The sequence below is a fragment of the Phacochoerus africanus genome, chromosome 14 (genome assembly GCF_016906955.1).
Source record: "Phacochoerus africanus isolate WHEZ1 chromosome 14, ROS_Pafr_v1, whole genome shotgun sequence".
NCBI classification, from domain to species: Eukaryota; Metazoa; Chordata; class Mammalia; order Artiodactyla; family Suidae; genus Phacochoerus; species Phacochoerus africanus.
The window spans coordinates 32,689,030-32,698,725 of NC_062557.1; the positions used below are offsets into that span (position 1 = coordinate 32,689,030).

At 53.8% G+C, this 9,696-nt stretch overlaps 1 protein-coding gene and 1 pseudogene across 1 annotated transcript; both read left to right on the top strand.

Annotated features, from left to right (window-relative positions):
* Positions 1-1,868: 1,868 nt before the first annotated feature.
* Positions 1,869-3,851, top strand: NOG (noggin). Its single transcript, XM_047757684.1, is given in 3 exon segments — positions 1,869-2,734; positions 2,737-3,086; positions 3,088-3,851. Coding segments are annotated over 3 exon segments (696 nt in total). The 5' UTR covers positions 1,869-2,457; the 3' UTR covers positions 3,157-3,851.
* A 4,851-nt stretch (positions 3,852-8,702) lies between these two features.
* LOC125115315 (uncharacterized) lies at positions 8,703-8,821 on the top strand (annotated as a pseudogene).
* The last annotated feature ends 875 nt before the right edge of the window (positions 8,822-9,696 follow it).

Here is a 9,696-nt window from a genome sequence, read left to right on the forward strand (position 1 = left end):
TCCCATCTTCATCAAAGCAAGATTTCTTTGTAAGCAGTGCCTTGAGAGTCTAATTCTAGTTATTCGCTAGACTTGAAAGTTTAAGAAAATGTTTTCAGATGAAACTGGCCATCTCTCTGAATTGCTGGGGTTTTGCAAAAAGTCTGTACCACCGTGAAACAAAGTGTGTTTGCTTCCGGCTGCGGGGTGGACTGCGGGGGCAGGGGAGGGGATGTAGCACAGGTTGAAAGGAAAAGTCAGATCTTTGAGGAAATAAAATGGAGTGATTTAGGCTGTCACAAGGAGACCTCCTAACTCCACTTTGCGCATCACTGGTGAATGCTTGAGTCACCCACGCCAAGTCTCTCTTCTCTAGCATTTTCCGGACTCCAGTCTCAGCCACCACAAAGGAAACTGAGTTTGACTTGTGAAGCGCGGATCCAGTTCCTCATTCAAGGGAAAATTAACCGGAAGTGTCATTTCAATATCCATCTCCCATCAACAAGAAACTGCTTCTGTAAGAGAAAACGTCATGGAGGTTTATCTACAATCACATAGGTAGGACCGGAAGAGTAATGTAGTTACGGCACAAATGCAGAAAGTAAGGTGTGTGGTGCTGCAAAAGTGACTTGTCTGAGGTTAACGTGGTTGTATTAGGGTGGACCTCAGCCAGGACTCAGGTCCCCTATTGCCAGTTCATCTTTTAACAGCCAGAACAAACCTGTCTCTCTCTCTCTCTCTCTCTCGCTCTCTCTCTCACACACACACACACACACCCCACACACACACGATGACATGGACAGAGAAGCAGAAACCGAGTTGGGCAGAGTGGACAGCAGACAAACCCACCTCGCAAGGCCGCCCCCGCCAGTGCCGGATGCAGGACTTGCAACGGGCCAGCAGAGGGCGCGCCGCCCCCAGGGAGCCGAGAGAGGCGGCCGCGCGGAGCACCGCAGGCGAGCCGGACGCGCCCCTGCAGCTCGGCCACTCAGGGTGCAAGACCCGGCCAAGGAAGAGGAGGAGGGTGAGGAGCAGACCCCCCTTGTGGGCCCGGGTAACAGACCGGCTGGAGAGCTTCCTAGGAATTACATCACGCTGCGCAACGCTGCGGCTCCCGGACTTCGTCGCTCAGAGTGTGTGTGTCTGTGTGTCTGTGTGTGTGCCTGTGTCTGTCTGTGTCTGTCTGTGCCTGTCTGTTTGTGTGCGCGCGCGCTGGGGGGAGGGGGAGGGGACTTAGACCGAGCCCGGGAGAGAGGAAAGCAAGACGCGCCCCGGGGAAAAACCTCCAGGCACATGGAGAAATTCCTTGCACCGAACTGCATGGAGAAACGAGCCCCCAGCACTTCCCCGCAGCTCTCCTCCCGGTGCAGAGTACCCAGCTAGCGAGAACCCTCTCGGCCCCACCTCTAGCACCCCCCCAAAACCGGCCCTGCACCCTCCAGCCCAGCTCCAGCGCCGCCGCGAGCTTTCCCCAGGACTGGCCCTGGCGGGGCGCCTAGAGCCCCAGTTGCATTGCTCCAGGAGAAAGGAGGGGGGCGGTGCATTTTGCAGGAGGAGGAGAAGGGGGGTGGGTAGTGGGGGAGAGAGAAAATTGCGCGGAGACCTGCCAAGCGCCACCGCCGCCGCCGCCGCCACCGCCGCTGCCGCCGCCGCCGCCGCCGCCGCCTGTGAGCTCCGGCGGGCAGCCGGACTGTCGGCTTCCCGGGGCATCTGGGTCCGGCGGGGCACAGCCCGGGAGCTGCCGAAGCCGCCGCCGCCGCCTCAGCGGCGAGTGCAGGAGGCTTCCCCCGGAGCCTGTGCCGATCCAGCTCCTCGGGGGTGGAGAAGTGGGGGGTGGGGTTGTTGTTTGGGGGGAAGAAGGGGGAGGGGGCAACGCCGAGAGAGTCAGTGGTTTCCATGGTGATGGAGCTGAAAGTGCAGGAAATTTAAAGGCTTGGACCCTGTGAGACAGACAAACCGGTGCCAACGTGCGCGGACGCCGCCGCCGCCGCCGCCGCTGGAGTCCGCCGGGTAGAGCCGGCCGCGGAGCCACGAGCAGGCGGAGGGAAGTGCCCCTAGGACCAGCTCAGCCCGCGGCGCTGCACAGAGCGGCCGGACGACGAGCAGCGAGAGGAGGAGGCGGGGAGAGCGGCCAGTCCACGCGCCCTGCGCCGCCGCCGGCCCGGGAAGGCAGCGAGCAGCCGGCGCCCCCGTGCCCGCGGTCGCCCTGGAGTAATTTCGGATGCCCTGCCGCGGCCGCCTACCCGAGTAGACCCGGGAGAGGAGTTGCGGCCAACTTGTGTGCCTTTTTTCCGTCCCGGTGGGAGCCGGCGCTGAGCGAAGGGCTCTGCCGGCGACTCATGCTGCCGGCCCTGCGCCTGCCCAGCCTCGGGTGAGCCGCCACCGGAGAGACGGAGGAGCGCGGCGGCGCAGCGGGCTCGGCGTGCTCTCCTCCGGGGACGCGGGACGAAGCAGCAGCCCCGGGCGCGCGCCGGAGGCATGGAGCGCTGCCCCAGCCTGGGGGTCACCCTTTATGCCCTGGTGGTGGTCCTGGGACTGCGGGCGGCACCGGCCGGCGGCCAGCACTATCTCCACATCCGCCCGGCTCCCAGCGACAACCTGCCCCTGGTGGACCTCATCGAACACCCGGACCCTATCTTTGACCCCAAGGAGAAGGATCTGAACGAGACGCTGCTGCGCTCGCTGCTCGGGGGCCACTACGACCCGGGCTTCATGGCCACCTCGCCCCCTGAGGACCGGCCTGGCGGGGGCGGGGGGCAGCCGGGGGCGCAGAGGACCTGGCGGAGCTGGACCAGCTGCTGCGGCAGCGGCCGTCGGGGGCCATGCCGAGCGAGATCAAAGGGCTGGAGTTCTCCGAGGGTTTGGCCCCGGGTAAGAAGCAGCGCCTGAGCAAGAAGCTGCGGAGGAAGTTACAGATGTGGCTGTGGTCGCAGACCTTCTGCCCGGTGCTGTACGCGTGGAACGACCTGGGCAGCCGCTTTTGGCCGCGCTACGTGAAGGTGGGCAGCTGCTTCAGTAAGCGCTCATGCTCGGTGCCCGAGGGCATGGTGTGCAAGCCGTCCAAGTCCGTGCACCTCACGGTGCTGCGGTGGCGCTGTCAGCGGCGCGGGGGGCCAGCGCTGCGGCTGGATTCCCATCCAGTACCCCATCATTTCCGAGTGCAAGTGCTCATGCTAGAACTCAGGGCCCCCTGCCCGCACCCGGACACTTGATCGATCCCCACCGACGCCCCCCGCACCGTCTCCAACCAGTTCCACCACCCTCTAGCGAGGGGATTCAATGAACTTTTTTTTTTTTTTTTTTTTTGGCTACAGAGACCTAGCTTTCTGGTTCATGTAATGCACTGTTTAACTGTGTAGGAATGTATATGTGTGTGTATATACGGTCCCAGTTTTAATTTACTTATTAAAAGGTCAGTATTATACGTTAAAAGTTACCGGCTTCTACTGTATTTTTAAAAAAAAAATTTAAGCAAAAGAAAAAAAAAAAGAACAGAGAAAAGAGAGACTTATTCTGGTTGTTGCTAATAATGTTAACCTGCTATTTATATTCCAGTGCCCTTCGCATGGCGAAGCAGGGGGGAAAAGTTATTTTTCTTAAAGTACAAAGAGAGGGGAGAACTTTTGTAGAAGGACTTTTAAAAAGCTATTTTCCATTCTTCGGAAAGTGTTTTGGTTTTCCTTGGACCTCGAAGAAGCTATAGAGTTCAATGTTATTTTACAGTTATTGTAAATATAGAGAACAAATGGAATGACTAATCATTGTAAATTAAGAGTATCTGCTATTTATTCTTTATAATATCCCGTGTAGTAAATGAGAAAGAAGTGCAGAGCAGGATTAAAGAAAACCACTAAAATCGACTGCGCTCGACACTGCGATTCTCTGTGTTGGTGATTGATGGGGGCGGGGGGGTGGGGAGGCGGGGGTGGGAGGGGCGGGTAGGGGGTGCCTCTGTGCTTACTACGCCTGTTGGGAAAAGGGGCTCATCCCCATTTCTGGTGTGATGGAGGTGACCGTTCAGTTTTTCTTGGGGGGGGGGGGCTATTCTCAAACTCCTCACTTGAGCATCACGTGGCCTCCGCCCAGTCTCCCAGCTTTTTCTTCCTATGTCACTAAAGCTCGGCCCGTCGTGACCTCGACACCCAGCCGGCCCCCTGGAGCTGACCCCAGGCTGGGCTAAGGGGCGGGGGGGAGGGTGGGCGGCCGCTTTGTCCTGCCTGACAGGCCCTTCACAATGGGGACACGTGTCTTTCACACCTACCCTGGGGGCGGAGTGCCGCTGAAACTTGACCCCCGAGGAATGGGGGGGGGGCGAGATCAGAGCGCGCCCACCCAGATCCCGCCACCCCTCCCACCTCGCACCCCCCACACCTCAATATCCAGCCCGCGTTAACCCTTTGCACTCCCGGAAGCTATGGTGGTGCTAGCTGAGGCCATCCCTTGGAATCAAGACACAGCCTCCAGAATCCTACAGGTCTGAGTCCCCGAAATCCCAGACCCTTAGCCAGAATTGGGGGGGGCAATAGCTGGAAGATGTGACACTTCCTTCCTTCCTCCCCTTAGGACCCAAGGAGGACTCAGAGGGTCAGGGTTTCAGAGCGGTCCAAATTTGGGTGAAAAACGCCACCACTAGGATCTACAGTAGGAAACGCGTGCGCGCCCGCCTCCCCCCCCCAAACTCTTAATTCCACTTAGGAGTGGGGAGGGAGGAGAAATGAGAATTGGGATCTTTGAGCTTTGGGGTTACTTAGGGGCAACAGACGTGCTACCCCTTAAAGGAGGTGCAAAACATCACCCCCACCCCACCCCCTTAAAAAGCCAATTCCTTGGGGCGGGCGTTTGACTCGCGTGCTTCCCTCCGCCTCAGTCCGCGGTGGCGCCCATCCCGCACAGCTCCACGTGGGCCGGCTTCCTGACACTGCTCAGCGCTCCTTTTATTTATCTTGGACTCCAAAGTCGCTCTCTTTTGCTCCCTCCCCACCTCCCTGCCACCTCCCTGCGCCTCCCTCTCGGCATCCCACGCCCCCCACCCCCCACACCGCGGTCGAGAGTCCCGGGGAATCTATGCTAATTATTTCAAACCTGCGCTGAGTCCCCAGCGCAGTCTCAATGTCCCCGGCCCCGCCCGCCCTGTCCCTCCAGCCGGGCGCTTTCTTCCCTCCCGACGCAGCCTCGGTGGCTCCTCATTTCAATAGCCTGGCTCGGGAGCCGGAGCCCCCTCCCCGGCGCTGCCTCCGTCAGCCGTGGGACAGACGTTAGGGTATTCATTAACTGAGAGCCGAGGAATAACGGCATTATTCCCCCCAGAGAGGGCACCCTGCCCCCGCGACTATCTGAGGCTTCATTGTAAAAGGATTAAAAGTTAAAGACCTCCATCTTATGATTCTTTCATTTAATCTTCCTGGCGCCTGGGAGACATGCTCGATGGATGATGGCTTTTAAAATATTCCTAATGTCGGCTACCTTAAGACTCCAAGCCGGGCAAACAAACGTAATTTATTTCCAGAAGAAAGGGGATATTGAGATGTTTAAGTTTATGAACCGCCGTCCCCATGTATATTTGTTAAGTTCTGACAAATACCCAAATAACGTTAAAATCAGCCATTCATCACTTATGAATTTATGCAAAACTTTCTGTGCCCCGGGCCAATATTTTTTTAGACAGAGTTTCGCTTGCGAGGGGCGGAGGTGGTGGGGAGGGGGGGAAGAGGAGGGGGCTTACGGGGCGGGGGGAAGCAGAAAGCAAGAATTTTCATGCCTGGTAAACACGCGAATTATGCGAAGAGAGTTATTCCCAGCTGGGCGGGCAGCCAAAACTCGGAGAGCGCGCCGAGGCCAGCGCCCCCACCCCCACGTTGGCAATGTCATTGGATTACAATGCGAGGTCTTCCCCTCTCCGACGCCCCCTCCTCCCTCCGCCCGCTGGGCCGCCCGCCCGCCCGCCCCTCCTCCCCACCCCTGCCCACTTGGAAAACCCGCTCGCAGCCGGCGAGCTTCTCGGCTTTCAGAGCCGGAGCGCGCGTGAGCTAGGAGGACCCGGGCTGCAGACGTGACCGGCAATAGACCACCAGACCGACAGACTCAAAAGGCAGGCCCGCAGCCGCTCCGGACGCGAAGAGAAAACCCATCAGGACCCAGCCAGCTCCCAGAAAAGAGCGAAGGAGGGTCTGGCTCCTGCAACATTGTGACTAATGCCCAGCCGGTTCCGTCTCCATTATTATTAATGTTGATAATACTAATAATAGCATCAACGCGGAAAGGAGTAAAGAGCTCTGGGCAGAGAGGCAAGAAAACTGTCCTCTGTGGTCACCTAGTGCCTCTCTCCTGTAAGGAGGAAAATTGATCTTCTGAGGCTTTGACAGCCTGTGTCTATGAACTCAGGCAGCTGGTGAGGGACCCTGCCTCCCCAGAATGGAGACTTAAAACTCTTACTGATGCAGACACATCAACTTGTTTCAAATCCGGGAAGAGAATGGCAAGGTTTCCCAGCATCCTGCCCTCCTGCCCTGATGGCAAGAATTCACTCATCGGCCTTCCGCTTTTTAACTCTTCCCTTTTCTCCTTTCTTCTGCCCTTTCCAGTACCTCCACACTTAATGAGCAAGCATGCTGGGGCCCAGTGTCCGTGGAAAGCCAGCCTCCTTAGGGGAGGGCCCTTTGGCCCCCAGAGTCTGGGAATGGGATCTGGTTCCCTGTTGAGATGGAGAAGGCCAGGGGTCCATTATCAGTCTTGCTTCTGAGACTCCTGGGAAAGGGGGTTGAAGTTTGGTGGCAGCTGCAGGAGGAAGCTGGCTTTGTATTAAGAGCTCTTAGCTGTGCTGGATGGGGACAGCAGGGGGAGGGCCCAGCCCATATTGGTATTTTGAAGGGGTGATTCATACTTTTTCTTTAATGCTTTTGGAATGTCAGAGCTGGAGGGGAGCTGAGATTCCAATGCCCACCTCTCAGTTTACAGATGAGAAAACTGAGGCCTCAGCTGAAGATCACATAGATTAATATCTTTGGGGGTGACTAGGTGGTCTCCGTTGTGTCTCTTTGCTGTTTTTTTCTTTGTACTTTAAAAAAAAAATTATCCATTAGGAGGGTGTGTAGGGAGAGTTCTCTCCAAAATTCACAGAATCACAATTGTTCATCAGGAAGCTGATCGACCACTCTGTTGCATCTATGCAGCAAGCAGTGTGCCAAACACTGAGCTAGACCTTTTATACACATTCTCATCCAAAATCTTTAGTTTTCAGATAAGGAAAATGGAGCTCAGAGAATTTAAGCATTTCACCCAAAGCCACACAGTGAGTGGCAGGGTTCATGGTTCAAGATCTGAGCTTATGCTAAAGCTTTTGCTTCTTCCAAATATCCTTCCTCTCTTCAAGCACATGATCAGCTGGCTTGGGAAACACCATGTGCCACGTTACATGCTGGCCAGTCTCAACTTAAGCTCTGTAGTGATTCATGCCTGGGAAGCGAGGCAGAACATTTTTGTGCACCCTTTTGTGTGCAAAGACCCCTGTCCTGCACCCCTTCCCCAAACACAAGGAGCGCCAATGCAATAGAAGAGGTAATAAATGAAGAACAGAGTTAAGTGCTGAAAAAGGAGCTAAACAAACCACCAAACAAACCTGGGCCAGAAAGAGGAGGGCTCCCTGCTGGCCTGGGCAACCACAGAGGGCACCTGACTGCCATCTCAGAGGATAAGTTGACTATCAACCTACTGAGGTGGGGATGTGGGAGGAAAGGGCATATAGGTGGAGAAAGCAGTATTTATAAGCAAAGACATGACATCGCAAAAGTTTGGGAAACAGCTCAAAAAACTTTAGCATAGGATGGATGAAAGCAGACTATAAAGTCTGAAGAGCAGGCTGAAGCCAAATTACAGAGCACAAAATGCCAATTAAGGGCACAAAATATTATCGCTCAGGCTGCAGGGAGCCATGAAGATCTCTTGAATGGGGCAGGGACAACATCAGAGCACTACTGCAAAGGAATTTTATTCATTCAAGAAATAGATTTGAACACTGTTCTGGTTATTACTGGTATGTAACAAGCTACACCAAAATGAGCAATGCTAGTGGAGAGGGTGTGGAGAAAAGGGATCCCTCCTACACTGCTGGCGGGAATGTTCAGTTGGTGCAGCCACCATGGAAAACGGTATGGCAGTTCCTCAAAAAACTAATCTAGAAATCCCACTCCTGGGCATATATCTGGACAAAACTATAATTCAAAAACATGCATGCACCCCTATGTTCATAGCAGCACTATTCACAATAGCCAAGACATGGAAACAACAGATGTCCATCAACAGATGAATGGATTAAGAAGATGAGTACATATACAAATGGAATACTACTCAGTCATTAAAAAGAACAAAATAATACCATGTGCAGTAACATGAATGGAACTAGAGATGTCATACTAAGTGAAGTGAGAAAGAAAAGGACAAATACCCTAAGATATCACTAGGATGTGGAATCTAAAATGTGACACAAATGAACTTATCTATGAAACAGAAAAAACTTATGAACATAAAGTAGATATTTGTGGTTGCCAAGGGGGAAGGTGGTAGGAGAGGGATGGACTGGATGTTTGGGGGTTTAGTAGATGCAGACTATTACATATGGAAAGGATAAACAAGGTCCTACTATATAGCACAGGGAACTATATTCAATATCCTGAGATAACCCATAAAGGAAAAGAATATAAAAAAGAATATATATTTACATATAATTGTTCTATGGGCATACCACCCTGAATGCATCCAATCTTGTCTGATCTCAGAAGCTAAGCAGGATCGGTCCTGGTGAGTACTTGGATGGGAGACCACCTGAGAATACAGGGTGCTGTAGGCTGTGTAAAACTGGATCACTTGCCTGTACAACAGAAATTAATGCAACATAGTAAATTAACTATTCTTCATTAAAAAAAAAAAAAAACTAACAGGGAGTTCCCATTGTGGCGCAGTGGTTAACAAATCCGACTAGGAACCATGAGGTTGCAGATTCGATCCCTGGTCTTGCTCAGTGGGTTAAGGATCTGGTGTTGCTGTGAACTGGAGTGTAGGTTGCAGATGCTGCTCGGATCCCACATTGCTGTGGCTCTAGCATAGGCCAGTGGCTACAGCTCCGATTAGACCCCTATCCTGGAAACCTCCATATGCCCCTGGAGCGGCCCTAGAAAAGGGAAAAAACAAAAATAAAACTACCAATCGTAAAACAACCATTTTATATTGCTCATGATTCGGTGGGTCAGGAACTTGGGAAGGGCTCAGCTGGGCAGTTCATTTCTGATAGTTATGGTGTCGGCTGAGTGCTAGAGAATCTACTTCCAAAGCAGCTTCTAGCACCTGGTTCCTGCTGGAAACTCAGCTGAACTGTTGACTGGTGCTCCTGCAAGTGGCTTCTCCAAGTGGTTTGGGCTTTCTCACAGCCTGGTGGCTTCAGACTAGTTGGATTGAAGCTACAGGGCAGCCCATGGCTCTTAGGGCAGGTGTGCCGAGAGGCCAGGGTGGAAGCAGCAAGGCTTCTTCCGATATTGACTCAACAGTGCCACAGCCTTGTTTCTGCTGCAGTCTGTTAGTTAAGCAAGTGTCTAAGACCAGCCAGATTCAAGGGGGAGGGAGTTAGGCATCACCTGTCATGGAAACAGTAAAAGAATCGAGGGCCATCCTAAATCTACCACAATCACTTTCTAGAGGTTTGACTGTATTATATGCCTAAAACAGTCA